This window comes from Channa argus, chromosome 2 (assembly GCF_033026475.1).
Source record: "Channa argus isolate prfri chromosome 2, Channa argus male v1.0, whole genome shotgun sequence".
Classification (NCBI taxonomy): domain Eukaryota; kingdom Metazoa; phylum Chordata; class Actinopteri; order Anabantiformes; family Channidae; genus Channa; species Channa argus.
The window spans coordinates 20756833-20775025 of record NC_090198.1 but is presented as its reverse complement, the minus strand read 5'-3'; the positions used below and the strand labels follow the sequence as shown (position 1 = coordinate 20775025).

The following is an 18193-nucleotide window of genomic DNA, read 5'->3' as shown; positions in this document are numbered from 1 at the left end:
GAAAACTGACTTACAGAGACTGTAGAGACTGTAGGTTCTTTAGAGCTGCACTGGGCACAGTCTTCAGCTGATTATTCTGGAGCATCCTAAAAGGTAAATGACAAAATGATAACTTACATTTAACTGATAATTTCTTTCATTATGAATTTAAAACAAAGAGTACCCTGATAACTAAAGGGCTAAGTTGCAGGACAGGATTTGAAAACAATATCTATCCACCTTTATATGCATTCAATAAAAACTATGTTAAGTGAGCTTTCTGAAGGTCTCTTCTGCATGCTGTTGTTGTTTATCTTGCTCCACCCTAGTTACACCAATTCCCTTTAAAAGGGATACCTTTCTGAGTCTTCCAGTCTTGAACCTAGAACTTCAGCCAGCAACAGCGTCATGAAGTTATCGTAAGCCCCTTTCACATGTGCACTGAAATTTTGACATTCTCCTGACTTTGTATGGAGGGAATGTATGTGAGAAAGGAAATGTCGAAGTGAAACATTTCCAAGATTATCCAAACTTTATCCTTCAACCCTTAAGGTCTAAATTAGAGTTTGTGTGTGAACTTGTGTCTGCAGCACGCAGCTCTATCAAAAATTATCGGGAGGATTTAAAGCCACCGAATGGGAGTTTTGATGAGGTTTAAATCACTCAACTCCCATTGTAGTAAAGTAGTAGAGCCTTGTTTTTTGAGATGCATGGCTCCGATAAACAAAACCTAAGTTTTCTTTATTGGTGTGCCTCCTGTGCTTGCTGACCATGCAGTGAAAGCAAGAGTTTCACCTGTGAGGAGGCTTCTCACTCTGGTCATCTCCAACACAAAGCGGTACATAATTGTGAAGTGAAAGGAAAATGAAAAATAGTTTTCAGAATTATTTACAACTAAATATCTGAGAAGCATGGCGTGTATTTGTGTTTGAAAATTTTCCCAGGTACCAAATCTTTGTGTACCGTTAATTTCTAGCCCAACTTATGATTCATCGATGCACGTTTCGTAAATTGACGTATTTACGCAATTGATTACGTCGACACATTGTCCCACCCTAAAACAGCCTCAATAATTACTTGTGTAGACTGGTCCCATTTTATTACATGCAACTGTACATACAACATGGGGAATAAATCACTTAATAAGCATATAAAACGCTTCTGTATCCAAGACCTCACCTGTAGATCAACAGGACTTTGAACTTTTGGCTCAGTGCTGAATCAACAGGGTAGAGATTTGTGTGTCACTTAGTGTTTCTGGGTCTGTAAAAGCTTACCAGGCTGTGCTGCCTGATGTAAATTATGGAGAACACATTTTTACACATAGCTTGTATGCAATTTTCTTATGGGTTTTTTCACAGACACACCTCTGTTGGAGAAGGTATGGAAAAATGCATTTAGTCTATTCCAAGTTGATGTAAATTTTATGACTATGTTTAGGGTGGCAGTAGCTGAGAGCACCACAGTGTTACCACAAACTGCAATATTTACGCTCTCTCCCCCAGCGTGTGGAAAACTTCACACTGTCACAGCCATAAGTCTGTGTGCATGTGTGTGTTGACACTGGTGGTGGTGGCAGGGAGAGCATAGGCTTACAGGACTTTGAGCTGATGCAGTCCAGACAGGGCTTCAGGGTGGATGAATGACAGGTCGTTCCCCGCAAGTCGTCTGTGTGAGAAAAAGAGACAAGCATACACTATATATAAGACAATTTTCAAATATTCAAACATTGCAGGAAAATGTGTATCTGCATAAAACAACACACTGTAACACACAGAATACAGTGAGTATGTACATATAGTATTTTGTCCAACTTTTTTTGACACAATGAAAAATTTCCATCCATACATAGAAGAAACAATCACTAAATTGGTGTAGAGCAGACACACCCTGAACACATCGCCAGTCTCACAGAGAGACATATACAGGCAGATCGTTTACGCTCACACTCACACCTTCTGGGCATTTAGAGTCACCAATTAACCTAATCGTTTTGTCTGCAAATTCTGTACAGAAAAAATGCAGCGGTTTTACTTTTATAATTGTTTATCTCCACTGTAGGACTGTTAGATGTAAACAATGCTAGCTTCCCTGCAGCTCTTGCAGGCCTATATGTTAAGGGACTGAGGACTCTTGGCTTGTTTTGAACTCAGAATTGTTCATTTTGCTAAGATGACCACAAGTTACACTAATTGTTATACATTTATGTTGAAGACTTTTCCAAGTTATTAAAATTTTGACATTGATATATGTTAGATTGGCTGGGTGATAAAGAATCAGTATGTCGTGTTTCTGAATAAAGTACTGCATAGTACTGAGAATTCCCAACACTTCAGTAGATCAGGTTCCAGCTCTCAAGCTTGAACATGGGGCCTGGGGTGTCAAAGACATGTGTCTGTGCCATGGCCTGTTGTCACTTCGTCTGTCACCCACAAGAGATTAGAACTGTTCCTGGACATCCACCCCTCAGGTTCTTTAGTGAACCTGCTAAACTTCACTATTAAGTGCTCCCTTTAAAGAAAGTGAAACAATTCATTTCCCTGTGGGTGATACAACAGTATCATTAAAATATATGTTCTTTTATCCTTGGACATCTCCTTTGGCCCCCCATGCATTAATTGAGGTTGAGGGGACAGCTCCCTTTCCTGTTGGAAGCAGGAAGTGTATAGGAAATAAGGGTGTAAATAAGCATGGGACAGGCTGCCTAGGACACAGAGTCCAAGTGCACTATCTGGCTTGAGAGATTAGCAACAGATTTATCACCCTGCAATGTGAGTCAGGCCAGGCTGAATTCTCTGCAACAAGAGTTGCTGGGTGTGAGCCTGAGAATCAATGCTGACTGTGACAGAAGAGCATATTATACCCTTAATGTAGTAGCTGAACTTCTGTTTGTTTCTGTTCCAATTGTTTATGTACGTTTTATATTACATACATTACCACACAGATGTATGGTAACCATCTGTCCAAATAATGGAGTCAGAAGCACAAAAAAGGTATAAAAGTGCTGTTCAGCACAACTTTGTGCTTCCAAACTGAAAGCATTCAAGAGCTTGACTAGAGGGCATAAAACAACTGAAGAATCCCATGAAGAAACTTCTTTTCTAACTGAAAAGTCTTGTATTAGATATTTAGTTTTATCGATTTATGGTATTCTTACAAAAGAAAATGTCTCATCAGCAATAGACTAACTGCTCTGAACCCACATTAAATGAAAGTTTTGGTCATGGTTGACCAAAGCTGACTTATAAGATGTGGATGTTCACCAGCTTTATAATAAGCTGTCAATTCAGATTGACAAACCCAGTGAATAATTTCTAAAGATGAACTGCCACTAAATTAACCATAGTCAAACATTTGTGCCACTACTAAACCACAATTTGTGAAGTGGATTCTTTCAACAGCCTTTTGAAATTAGATTTCAATTTGAAGGCCATAATCTGTAGTTGCAGTCATAACCACAGTACAAGTTGTCACTCACATATGGATAACTACAAATTCAAAATGACAAGCATCTGGTCTGCAGCTGCTGAATCATTCTTGTGGATTTGGTCAGACAGTCACCAACGTGGCTAAATAAACACAACCTAACTCTTTTAGAGTTCACACAACCCAGAATCCTACAGTATGTCAGTGTCACAACCACCACATGCAACACTGGTATGACAAGTCATACAGATACTTAGAAAACCTTCAGAAAAGCATCTTCTAAAAAAAAAAGCTTTATTTATTTTTGCTCTTTATTTGTTTATTTGACAGAATGTGACACTCTCTCCCAAAGCAATACCATTCCAATATTTTAACTTTTAAGAGAAACACACAGCCCAGTTGTGCAGTCTGACAGCAGTAAAATGCAAAAAATGTGTGATACTGTAGAAAAGCAAAAGCATTTGAGCCTCAAAATATACAACAACAATACAATTTAACGTTGGTGGAATCCACAGTTGCAAAACGGAAACAAGCATCACTCCACCACAACATGCACCTACATGCTCAATACACACCTTTTCGCCTCACCATTGGTATAGGTAGTTGTGATGATAAGAATGCGGTTTCATGAACTATGTTCATGTTGGCAAGGAAATTTATCATTTCACACTGTTCAATAATCACTAATCACAATAATCACTGATTAGCAATTGTGTTAGACATGACAGAAAAGTTCAAGGTACACAGCTGAGCACATAGAAAGTTCACGGTGGAAGTATGACTCCCAAGTTCCAGTTCTCTCCAGTCTTCAAATTTAAAATCCTCATAACTGATTTGTTAACAGTGATGCAGGATGAAAAATCTGCTGCTAGACAACAAAATGTCTATAATTATCTATCACTCAGTTTTATGCCTCTTACCGGGTTTTCTATGGCTACAGCACCCAGGATTCTTGGGTACCGTAATATTTGGAGCCACACACTACTGTGCTACATACCATTGACTATGCATTTGTGGAGAAAAACATTTTAGGAACCAGTGGCTTTTTCCATTTTAGTAGCATTTACTCACTAAGAAATACTCACTATTACTTATTATATTCATTATGATGTAGGACAAAAAAAAAAAAAAAAGCTGTAGAATAACTAAAAGCAGCCAATAAGCCCTTAGTGTAGACCATATGTCACACTTATGTGTGGTTAACTACACTGCACCTGAATTAACCACTTGCTTGGTCCTACTCTGACGTTTGCCTTTCTGAGGGGAATATCTTGTTAACATTGTTGTTCGTCAGCCTTGTATATGTTGTTAACAGCAAGCCCACATTTTATATGTATATGTCGTATCTGTTATGTGTGTAACATATACGACCTACTCAGACGTCATTACCTCAATTCACCACAGATATATGGAGTCAAGTTATTCTCAAGAATAACAAACTGCAAAACAAACTGCAAAGGAGACAGAATACCTGTCATCACGTCTGCTGAGCTTTGTTGTGCCTTTGGCAAGAAACAAAGAGAGTGGAGGAGATTGCGTGACTACGAAGGAGGGAATATTCCTCCCTTGTCTCAGCTCCTGTCCTGTATAAGGATGGCTTGCTCTCTTTTTCTTTCAACTCTCCCTCTCTGTCTTTGCCTTTAGGGCCTTTGCACTGGTTCACTGACACTGCTGCAGCCCAAGAGTGAAAAAGTCATCCTCCAAAGTTCAAGGAAACAAGCCTTCAGATTTGTTCCCAGTAAAAAAGGTTAAGACAAACACAAACATGAACTAAGGTTAGATATTGTCAATCAAAACACCTTTCTTCAAAAGAAGACACCCCAATCACAGTCCATCCATTATGATGATCTAACACAAGAAAGAAGTAGCAGCAAGACCGGGTCATTTTCTTTAGCCTTGTTGCTAAAGAAACCATTGTTTGCCCCCCCTTGCTTCCTGCCTTGCATTCCTCCACACAATGTGATGAAAAGTAAATTGCCTTTCGACAAAGCAAATTGAAGTGGTGTAGGGAAAAGAAGAGGGTGAAGACTCGGCCAGCTGAAAGATGCACGAGAGCTGAAAAAACATGCTCGCAAAGGCCAAGTGAAGCTGGAACCACTGTTCACTTGCTGGTCATTTTGCATTCTCAGGGCCACACGTTACCTGATATCAGGTAGACAGATTTTATCACCACCTCCCAGGAGAACTGAGCCAGACAGCAAAGCATTTGAAGATTAAAGAAATAACAAACACCCACTAAGATTAGATGTGTGCCACTCAACAAAACCTGTGTAGATTGTCGATGTGCTGGTGCCACCCTGATAATCCCTTAAAAGCAAAAATCCACACAGGATTTCATATGATTGTTTCTTCAGTACATCTAGATGTCTCACCTAACCTTTCTGATTGAGCTTTAGCGCACCCATTAGAACTGCTTCTGCTCAATTCAGGAATGGTGAGTGATTCATAACCTCACATAATGCTGCACTTATCTTTTTCAGAAGAAGGGCAAGCTATGCACCTATACTGTGTGTTTGGAAGTACAAATCTCCCAGGTGCACATCATACAGCCCAACCCTCATGCAAACATCATACAGAGTAAACATATAGTAACTACATCATTAACAAGAGCACAAGGAGGAATGTACTTACAGTTCTTCCAGGTAGGGGAAGCTCTTGAATACATATGCTGGAAGCTCAGTGATGTTGTTCATGCTCAGGTCACTATGGAAAAAAAATAATAGTGAAGTCATTCATTAATACTGTTTTGTTTAGCTTGAGCTTTTGTCTGATATTTTTGGGACTCAAATATCATCTGTAGCTTTTGGGAGTACTTGTAAACTATGTGTACAAACAATAAGGTAGTTGTGTCACCTATTAGCAGTTTTATGTCTTTTGACTATACCTGCATGGCTATAACTTCAACAAGAAAAGCATAGAAAAAGCCCTTCTCTTTAGCCCCAGGGATCTTCATTTTCCAAACCAACTAAAGACAACTAAAGATAGGCATGTAGCAGCATGAAAAATATGCACACAAGGCTTCATTTGCTTCCCCACCACAGCTAATGTAAGTATATGTCTGAAATATATACATGCTCATAAATGAAAAATGTGTGAAATTTAGTAAAAATCTGTGAATTTCTTCTGGCTAAAAAAAAATTAAATAAATAAAAAAAATTAAAAAAAGGGAAGGGTACACAATACAAAAGACAAAAAAATAAAAATAAAAAAAAATACTGACTTAGTAAAGTTAACTCTGGGTGAGCTTTGGGTGCTGAATCTTAATTACAAATCCACCAACTTGCTTAAAAGAAAAGCCCTGTAGTCACTATATATAAAAAGATGGCACATATCAAGACTAAAAAAAACATCTGGGGTTCACAAATGAGGCAACCCCCAGCTCCTCTCTCTTTCACCTCACTCTCCCACTGGTCATTTTGAATTTCACTGCCAGATCTCAGTAAGACCTTGTGTGTGGGCCCCTGAATCCTACAAGGATCATATTGCCCTTCCTCTGCAGTCCCAACCACACACACGCACACACACGTGCACGCATGCACACACACCTTTAAAGACGGGCCCTGACAGAACCCATATCCTTCCTGTTGCCTACGTCCCATCTCTGCTTACCTGGTTATCCAATTACCTTATAGACTATGCAGCTTCATCAACACATAACATCCAACCTACTCCTTCTGGGTTTTTCCTACCCTGACAACATCTCTGGCTGTGTTCTGGAAGCACTGCTGCAGATCTACCACCACTGGTGGTCAGATGGATACATCTCTAACCACATTTTAAACCGTTTGACTAAATCTTTCACAGACTGTTGACTGGTCTGAACCACATGCAGGGCTGGGGAGTATGGGAGGCCTGCCTGACTCTATCACACTTCCTCCCTCGCTCTGAGTCTGGCTGCTTTACTCATCCAGGACTTGGCCAGTCCCAGCAAAGACAGATTGAAGAAGACACTAAAATGCAGCTGTGATAAATGGTGACAAGCCTAAATGCTTCTACAAACAGGTATCAGTAAATTTCTATCCCATGTGCCATTTGGCTTCATTATAACAGAAAGGAAGCAGAGAATCTAAAGAAAAGTAACAGAAATGCTTTGAAAATATTGCTGCTAAGGTGAAGTATAAATATGTTATAAAGGTCAAAATATAACACAATAAAACATACATTAATATAGTTCACATAAAAGTATTACATGTTGAACAGTTTTAAAATCCCTAAAAAAAAAATGTATGTAGTCTTATAAATGGCAATGTTGCTTTGCTCAATGGGAACTGATCTTTATTACTGAATAAATACTGCATTTCTAAGTGCCTAATTTATATCTGCTGCCTGCACCTCTATTAGAATGTAATATTATTAGGGCTGCAACTGACAAATATACATTCTGAATTAGGCAATTTTTCATTAGATTGTCATTAAGCACTGAAAAGAAATACACTTTGTTTTAAAATCACAATTACGACCATCAATATTTTACCATAAACTTGGTGATATACAGATTACTAAACTATAGGATTAAGAAAAACAACAACTAAACCTAACTGTTTTCTATCATCCTGCCTAATAGTTGCAGCTATAAATAATATACTTGATTAAATTACTCTCCGCTGTGATTAAAGTCAAATTATTGCATAACGTGTTGGGTTTACAATGAGACATTGTTTAAGTTGATAACTTTACTAAAGTAGACAAATATTAGATATTAATGTGTTAATCATGTTCAGCAATAACAAGTTTTTAAATCTGTAGTGATCGTCTAATGAAATTACATATTAGAATCAACCATCAATTTGCAATAATTATGCATGTTTCTGCTTTGTAAAAACAGGTTTTAGTCACATCTAACCTGCTATTTCTGCAGTTCTACAGTACAGTGCATTTGTGGTAATACCTCCACATGTTACTTGTTGTAGCTCTGCGATTTGGAAGAGAGGTGCAAATTTGCCAATAAAAATATTAGCAGGATACACATACAATTTGATGTGATGTTTGTTTTTATTTGAAATATTGTCAATCTGAGTTAAGGTCCACAAAAGACAATGCCCGTAACTGTCTACAGATACGAAACACAAACAAGGCACAGACTTATTCCACCAGCAATTTCTACATTTACAATCGGGTTTTTTAGATTGTAATTTTTGTCACTTAAACCACTTGTTGGGAACTGTGTAAAACAATTTCAGGACAGGCAGAAGGAGCAAACCCCATGACTTTAAGGTCACATGACTAAATGCCAAAAAGTACTATGGCACAAGGAAAGATAACAATCAATGCATCACCTTAGAAATCAAGCCTGTGTGGCAGAGTAAAAGCCAACATTTCAGTCATAACACAAGGTATAATACATAATGCCAGACCAGATGTAGCATCTGTTTTATTTTACTGTGAATACTGTGTACTAGTGTTTACATAAAAATTAATTCTGAGGATTTATGAAATTTTATGTACAAAGCTATAAATTACAGTAAGTTGTGGCTGGGTCAGGTTCACTGAAGTTAAACAGTAAAATAACATAAAGCAGAGGACCCGTTTCCATAGTTACCTGCAGTTCAATAAACCACAGACTGTTGACCATGACTGTTGAGCTATGTGAATGTAGAGCAACTGAGACTGGGATTAAAATAAATACAGCTTCGCAAAATAGTATGACAAAACTATTTTTCCCCAACGTTATATTTATTGCACAGTTATGTCCCTTTATCATCAAAAATATTGGTGTGCCTTAAAAAATAATAGAAAACTATAACTGCAAACACTGAGCTGTTGGTATTATTTCAGATCTAATTCTTCATGTTATAGTTCCAAGTCTACCAGATTTCTTCGTTATCTGATATGTACAGCCTTTCACAAATCTATCCACAAGTTTTCAATAAACTTTAAGTCTGCAGACTTGGTAGGCTATGTTAAAACATTGATCTTATTCTTCTTAAACCATTCCTAAGATAAATTTGTTTTTTGCTGTGGATTATTGTCTTGTTGTAGGGTCTATTTTGTTTTTTTTAAATTAAGGTTTTTACTGATGGTAGGAGGCTTTGCTTTTAAATATTCTGATATTGGGCTGCATTCATTATTCCTTCCATTAGAAGTAAGCAGTGGCTTATGTGGCATAAATATATTGTCTTTGTTTGCACCAATATTTTCATTATTTTACAACACAATTTCTTTCTTACTTTCTGATCACTCCATCAGTCAGGTGGCAAACTTTTTCATTTGGTCAGATGTAAAGTGCAGCTCTAGAGTCTGCGCTTGCTCAACTAAAATCCTGTTTTCATTCCACCTCCTTTTCATTTACTCAGAGGGCCATGAAGCTATTCCTCTGTGAATCTGGATGTCATGTTTCCTCACAGACCAATGTTTTTGCTTTTGATCAATTACTTGTTTTCAACCTTTCAAAAAAAAGAGGATTTTTAAACATGGCATACCTCTGCCAGGACATTATGAAGATTAGATCAATCAATTTTACTTAAACATGGGTACAAACAAAAATCCGACATGGCTTTCAAGGTGGATAGGCTAACTCTCAACTGAGCCAAGAGATAGTCAACACTGTCCTAGAGTTGTGGCAGCAGACTGTGCATTTATGTCAACAAGGAGCGGTGCACAAATGCTTTGTCCAAACACTGTTTTCTGCTGGGGAAGGCTGTGATCACAAAGTGCCAGCAATTGTATATGCTGAGGGCTTCCATCTGTCCACGCTACCATAAAGCCATAATAGATGAAGTGCTACTGAGATGGTCATCCTTCTGGCAATCTCTGACATCTCTGCAAAGGACTTCTGAAGCTCTATTAGGGGGAACGGTCACCTCATTAACCAAGGTCCTCATTGTTCAGTTTCTAAGTTTGTCTGGATGGCCAATGCTCTCCATGTGGTTCCAATCTTTCATTTCATGATTGCTGTGGAGGAACTATTTTCGTGATCTGGTATCTGTGATCCAATTCTTACATTCTCAATTTGCACCTTGCCCAGTGTCCTTTGGCTGATTTATTCTTTTATATCATGTTACACTAATCATATTTTGGTTTGAAACCATAGTTGAGATGCCTCCTTACGCTCTGGGACACTAGGAAGGATATCTTTCTAGTGAAAGAACTTAGTAGTTCTTATGTTTTAAATAATAATAATGACTAAAGAAAACATATGTCTGTATTCAAGCAGAGATACTAAACTCCTGAAGCATTTAACATTATCTGATAAATACTGTTACACAGGCTACTTTCTCGCTGAGCCATTGGCCAGATTTGAGTTGTGTTTTGGCTACAGTGGCCTGTATGAGGCATGTACTTGCACTTTTCATATGATTTGCAAATACCACATGCAAATTTAGTGCTAGCAGTAGCACATAATAAAAGTTTTAAGATTATGTTCGGGCACTGAAAGCCCTTCAAGGTTAAGCAAAGATCACGGTCTGATAAATTACAGGAAAATAATTTAGTGATGTATAAACACAAGTTTTAGCAGATAAAGTTGTGCACTCTGTTGGGCTTTTAATTCAAGAGGTAAAAGAAATGCTGGAAGTAACTGGATCCAATGTATTCTGATGGCTGCTACTGTCATTGCAACAGCAAACAGTGGTAAAGTGTTAACAGTTGCTTGCAGATGTTCTTTACAGGTGGTCAAATATTTTAATATTGAATTTGTACTATGTAAACACAGCTTTGAAAAGCAATTCAGCCTGTAATTGCTCCCTCTGATTTTAATTTACCAAAATAAAATACATAAATACATACATACATACACACACACACACACACACACACACACACACACACACCAGGACCTCAAACTCCTATGGTATGGAGTGTGAAAAAAGTAAAATTATATCTTTTCCCTGAATATGGAGAGACAAATGAGCGAATTTACAACTACTGTCACTTCTGCCACCTACACAAGACAATTGTCTCATCAAAAGAATATACGACTCCCACAAGGCAATGCATGATAATTTCCTTGAAACAATCACATATTTAGTAGTATGTATACCATACAATTAAACTAATGCTGCAGCACATCCCACATCTGCAGTAGCCCAGGGCTTTTACAATTTAAATTCTTTATGGCTGAATTGAAAGATTTTGAAAATGGAAAAAATTGTAAAGAGAAAAGCAAGTCACAAAGCCTCGGTGTGCTCTCTAAATGAAACAGACACAAGAGTTGCATATAAAAACATTTGCCATGTTTTAAACCAACTTCTAAGCATTTGACCTTTCGACTCTTATATCCTCTTCATCAACGTTAGAACCCCTCATAGAATCTATATGTGGTATGGGGGATGGGAATAGGTGAATAAGTGGAAGACATGGTTGGGAATTCAGAGAGGGGGAGAGAGAGAGTGTAAATATTCTCCCATCCACAAGTCATCCTGTTGGAGAGTGGGAACCACTGACTGGCTCCTTTCACCTCTGCTGACCAAGAACAAAAGTATCATTCAGTTAAAATGGATTGAGGGCACCAATGGTGAAGCAGGCAAGCTCCAGCAACAGAGTGCAAGACCTCTGTCGCACCCCTCTGATATCCCCAAGTCTCAACGTTGTTCACATTATGAAAGAAGCAAACATAAGTGAGATATAAGCATTATAACCCCCCTCTTGCTCAGTTAAAATTCATAAGAGTACATGCAGACACTGTGCCAAAAATGAAACCTGTGTAGAGTCTAAGTGGCAGGTAAAGTACATACCTTTAAAAGGAGTGTTTGCTTTGTTACCAACTGAGGGGCCTCCTCTTTTCTCTCATCTGCTTTTTTGTGACAGGGCTGTTTCCATTACAGATACCAAAACTCAGGCCCCTGTGGGCTGTAGGTAAGAGTCCACTCCAACGTTGTCATATGATTTATAGTAAAATGTGTGGTCTTCCATTACAGCAGTTTTCCCCCTTTCTGTTTCTGCTATTAAGTGCATAAGTGTGTTTGTACCTTTAAATGTACACACTTTTGCTACAGTTGTTGGTCATTGGCTAGACTTTCTCAGTCTTTCTACAACATCATATATATTCTAAAGATAACTGCAAACAAAAATGTATATGCTGAGGTTAGGTATTGTAATTACAAAACACTTATGAACTTTTTCCTTTGCACATCAGCAAGCCATTGTTAGTGCATAAGCCCTGAGAGAAGGAGTCCTTGCAGCTGCAATATGTCTCACTAATCCATCATGATCCCTAACCCCAGTGCTTCACATACAAAAGACGGAGGGAAAGGGAGAGGACAACTAAAGTTCAAGAGACCAAGAGAACAAATGAGAGTAAGACAGAGAGAGGGACAAACACCCTTTCACATACTTTTGAGAGTTTGGAAGACAGCACAATCTTATAAACATTTTTTTACATAAAATAGGCCAGCAGAATGGCAGCAAGGGGTATGATATCATTTTGTGAAAACATTGTTTCATGTTGAGATGTCAGACTTCCCATAATAAACTGGAGGATTTTTTCCCAGAGGAAAAACTATGCTAAGAGTTTCAGCTGTAAGCAGTAGGCCTAGTGTGACATGTCTTGACAGCCTGGTATAGGAATCCACCCCCTCTGTTTATTGTACCTAACACTCTCTTAACAATGGTAATTTCAAGTGGCACAGTATTGGCCCTGATGTAGGAAGATTTGGTCCACCATTCTTAAAAGGTGTCAAAACACCACAGATGTTTAAACAAACAAGAATAAACCTTTACATTTTAAGTCAACAGTAAAACTTGTTACATGTGATTTTCATAATCATAAGAAATTCTAAACAGGTAAGGGTCTATGTAAAACTTAATCATTATCATTTTTGTAGTTTGCTTTAAGGAAGCACAGTCATTGAAAAAAGCTCCAATAACCTGCTGATTTCAGTGCTGTTGCAGAGGTGGTTCTTAACGTTTATGATTAACCCATACACTGTGAAACAAACTGAGAAGTTTCCTCATGGGGCATTAATCAACTGTTTCTACACAACTCGATTAAGATCTAACCTCCCAGTTTGCCAGTTTGCTTTAGTTTTTATAAAAAGTAGAGCCCCAACTTGAAGCACTAGTGATGTATGGTGAGAACATGATAATGACTTCTAATTATTTTGTACTAAACCTACAGTACTGGGAACAAGGCACTGATAGCTATAATCCTTGTAGCATTACTCATCCAAATCTAGCCCCATTTTTGACCTCAGCACACACTGCATTACTCCGTCATTTAGTCACACAGCATTTCCTAACCAAACCTTGGGGGTAGAATTCATATGCCATGTTTTTAATCTGTTATCCAGCAGCAAGTTGCATCTTCACAAGGTACTTTTGTGATCATACATTGTCTATCGTACAAATAAAAGGGTTGGCTCCTAAAAAAAAAAAAAAAACACACATTTAAATCAAATATATCCAGGAGGCCTGGTGCCTCCGTGGTAGAGCATTCGGTTGGGATGTAGAAGGCCACGGGCTCAAATCCCACCCCACCAGGTGTGCCGGTCCCGAGCCTGGATAAAAATTGGGGGGTTGCATAAGGAAGGGCATCTGGCGTAAAAACTCATGCCAAACCAATGTGTGGAACATGTTCCACTGTAGTGACCCCTGAAGGGACAAGCTGAAAGCCGTTGATCTTTTTGAAATCAAATATTTCCACAGACTGTAGACTTAACGCAATTCCAGTAAAAAAGAAACAAAAGTTTAAACTGTGGAAATATTAGATATCAGACAAAAATCTTATAATTCTCAGCACAAAGCAGAAGTCTTTGAGATCACAAAAAGAAACTTTAAGCTGCTGCTGGTCAACAGGTAATAAATACCACTTTCAGGGAATAAAGAACTGCTAAATATACAGTAGGACTAAACCACATCATACCAATCATAAATTGGGAAAAACATGTCATCAAATAGTCTGGTGAGCTGAAATTATTTCTGAATTTTCAGAGATAACATTCTGATAACTGATTGATCATTAGATGAAGCACAAATGATAATGCAAGTTTGGGCAGCTTTTCAAAGTTAAAAACCACAAAGTAGTCAATTTCTTGATTTTAAACATCTTGTTGAAGACAACAAGTAATTTGTACTTAATACTCTTCAAAAGTTTCTATTTTGAGACTATGGATAATGCTCATTCACAATATTAATGAATTTGTTTTTGGTGAAGTCAGTCTAAAAATCACAAACTAGCAAATTTCCAGATATGTTTTCAGTAGATCAAATAATCAATTTTCAATGGCTTATTTATATTAGCAATGGCAGCTTGTGGCTGCAGAGAGTCCAATGCATTTTTTGTATTTATTTCCTGTGGCATAAGCAAGAGAACACCTTTGGCTTATGGAGTGTTGTTCAGACTTAACAAAACATCTAACGAGGTCACCTTGGGCTGTAGGAAATTACACGACCACCTTTGATACTTTAATGACATTTTATAGAAAGAAAATTATGGGAAAATGTACTGCAAGTGCAGCCCTAGATCATTTTGTAACTATATAAAAAAAAGGCATACTTGTAATATAAGTATTCCAACATGAGTAGAAACTGTGTGCTGGTTTTAAAGTGTTCCTGCTAATAATGTAACTTTATAGCTGCATTGACCTGTGTGTTCAAACTCTATGCAGTTTTCTAAAGACCTTGAGACAATCAAAAATAATAATCAGTATTCTTTACAGAAGTGGAGACTTACAAACAGCTTAAACGCGAGTTTGAGGAAAGTTTAGTATGGGATGTTTATTACCCATCAATAACTTGCAACACAACAACATCCCACACATACATTCACTCATACACAGGCCCTTAGGAGTACGGTGTAGTAATATGTGCCGAGGTTTGGTGTAGTACTTACAGGTAGTAGGTGAAAGTACTGAGCCCGGTCGGGACACTGGTCAGCCCTCTCCCGGAGCAGTCTGCACCCCCATCTTCATCGCAGCTGCATGAAGGCGAGCAAACGGCCGTCGACTGCCCTTGACCGGTGGCACCGGGACGAAGGAAGCACCACAAACATAACCAAAACAAGTCCACACGCATTTTCTCCTGGTCGGTTCAGGCAAAAGCGAGAAATAAAGGGGGAAAGTGTGGGCTTTGTTTGTGGCTGAATCTATGCCGGACGTCGACTTCTCTCATGTGGTCGTTTCGGCTGAGGCATGAAGAGATGAAGCCTAACCGACGCTTTTCAAAACAAAACGCAACGTTCAAACGCTTCATACATTCGCGACAGAAATGTCCCCGGTAGCGTTCAGCTAGCGTCCAAAAGCTACCAGTATGCTCGAAGAAAGGGCGATTTTACCTTGGCTGCGAAACATTTCTCAAGCACCCCGTGTGTCGTCTTAGTCCATGAAAATAAAAGTAGCAGCGCTGGCGACAGGAGCGGTAGCCTACCTTGCGTTTTTTGCGTTTTCGTTGTCCCATTAAATAACACACAGACACACACAAAACGCCTGTCAACGCGTCGCTAAGGGGGCGATCCGGTGAAAGTGAAAATCCTCAGGGAAACAGCCCGGACACTCGCTTGCTGTCCTGATGTGCTTCCTTGCAGGAGATCACCGTCGGTTTTCAGCCATTCCTCGCGTTCCCCTCCTCTGCTCCTGACATCAACAGCGTGCGTGTAAGCTCGGCAGGCACCCTACCGGACAACCTGCAGCACTGGGCCCGGCCTGCGCAGAGCTGCACCACGGCGGCAGGCTGCCAAACAGTGCACACTGAGCACAACTGGGAGCTGCAGAAAAGTCAGGTACAAACTGTGACGCCCTTTTTTATTGGTCGGTTTATTTCCTAACCAGATCCCGACGACTTTTTTTTTTTTTTTTTTTGGTACCACAGGTGCCTAGTTGGTGCCGTTGCACGTTTAAATGCTAAGCTAGCGCAACCATCAGACTTAGCCAGACGATAGCAGGTGTTAGCAGGTGAGGTAAACATGCAACGTGAAGTGTGTGTGCATGTGCAAATGCTTAAATAAAAAGTACTCAAATAAACGTAGAAGTACAACTTCATATTCTTTAGTCATGTTTAAGTACAAGTTCTCCACAAAGCACCACGATTAACTTGAGCACTAATTTAACTGCATTAACAGTTGCTGATTCTACAACAGGAGTAGAATTGAATCTTAAACGCTGATAACGTCAATGTCCAAGTCTGCTCCGTGTTTCTTAAACATGTGCCTTATGAATACGGTTGTTCAGACCTTCTTTCCTTCAGCTCTAACACAGATTCAAGGAGGAAACAGCTTCAAAAACTTGTATGTGAGAATTTAGTTTGAAGATTATTCAACGTTCATTTACATATTGTATGCAAAAACGCCCCCTTTGGTTGGTAGCAATAAAAAAAAAAGTAAATGTTAATGGCATAAACACAACATAACATTAAAAAGGAGAAAATATTTATTGTGATATTCCTTCACATTTGTACTGTGTACTGAAAGCCTCTCTATGTACCTACTACCAAATGGTTAAACAATGTGTCACACTTTATCAGTTGATTGTATTTTGTATTCATAATATGTATTTAAAAAGTAACTTGTAAGATGTAATGGCGGTGTAGTAAAAAGTACCTTCCTCTGTTTTCAATTTTATAAGCTCTGTAAATGGTTTCTTGTAGAAAGCCTAATCTATAAAGTAACAAAATCTAATAGATAAAGACGGAAAAAAAGCCATATTTCTCCCTGAAATGTAGTGGAGTAGAAGCGTGTGAAGAAAATACTCAAGTACAGTACCTCAAATGTTTACCTAACCGTAACCTACTATATGTGGTTACTGTTACTGTTGGAACCTTTTTTCTTTTTTTAAATGCATTAAGTGCGGTGCAATGCAAGTCTCCAGTTAGCAAAGATACATTTGAGTATAAATTTGAATAAACCCTAAATACTAAATATTGACTCAATGCCCCAGTACAACAGTTATGCTACAGTGTGTTTTGGATATATACCCCATCGTGTATTATTGTAGATATGTGAAGCTACTTTCAACACCTCCCATGTAGTCAGACTCACAGAACAACCAGCCATTTATTACACAAATAAGTGACAAGATGCACATCTGAACATTCCAACATCTAACAGCACTTTTTATACAGCTACTTCATAAAACCAGTCACCACTTACACCTCTACATTCACTACATTAGACATCATTAAATTGTCTTTCCCCCAAATATTTCCTTAATGAATAAACTGCCTGCCTTAACACACCACTTACCAATTCACTCTTACAGTAGCTGACACTCAGAGCATCTCCACCCTTTACATTATGAGTTTATCAGTGGTGCATAGGGGAAAGGGCAGTCAACCAGACAAGGCACAAGGTACACAGGGTGTGGTGATAATGTTTGGTATTCTTCTGATCAGAGGCCTACGGCACACCTGCAGCACATAGACAAACTGAGATTGGATTACGAGCAATACATTATCAGTGGGGTGGTTTACGGCACGGCATCAATCACGGCTAGTCAACTCAGCCTTATTCATTTACTTTCAAAGCCCCATTTGCTCTAAATACACTCTCTAAAAGGAAGGTTGCTTAGATGGCATTTCAAAAGTAGCAACAAATGTAACATCCAGATCGTGTGGAGTTATATATACATATCTAAAGATTTGGTAATTATATGAATTGGCATCACATACTGTTCCAACATTACCAATAATTTTACACTGATGTTGTAAATTACATTTCTTACAGCCAAAGTGTTATTGTAACGTCACACAGCTCCTCAAGAATCGTGGTAAGAACTTCAAACATTGTTGTGCTGTAATCCAAGTGACTCCTTTGCTGACTAACTTGCTGGCTAACACCTAGCATTATGTAAGGACACTTTTGGAGTATTAGACGTGCATATTATAAATGGAAGTTCACTGTTTCCCCCTAAAGATAAGCAAG

General features: G+C 38.5%; 1 protein-coding gene across 2 annotated transcripts in view; it reads right to left on the bottom strand.

The window, feature by feature from the left end:
• lgr4 (leucine-rich repeat containing G protein-coupled receptor 4) overlaps positions 1-16059 on the bottom strand; it is a 30283-nt gene extending 14224 nt beyond the window's left edge. For both annotated transcript variants that reach the window (XR_010913785.1, XM_067496300.1), the window contains exons 1-4: positions 15173-16059; positions 6037-6108; positions 1576-1647; positions 15-86 (exon numbers count right to left, since the gene is read on the bottom strand). Coding sequence is in view for 1 of the 2 variants with exons in the window: in XM_067496300.1 (XP_067352401.1) it covers positions 15-86; positions 1576-1647; positions 6037-6108; positions 15173-15354 (398 nt within the window). In the remaining variant the exon portion in view is untranslated. The remainder of the gene's footprint in view (positions 1-14; positions 87-1575; positions 1648-6036; positions 6109-15172) is intronic.
• Between the last annotated feature and the right edge of the window lie 2134 nt (positions 16060-18193).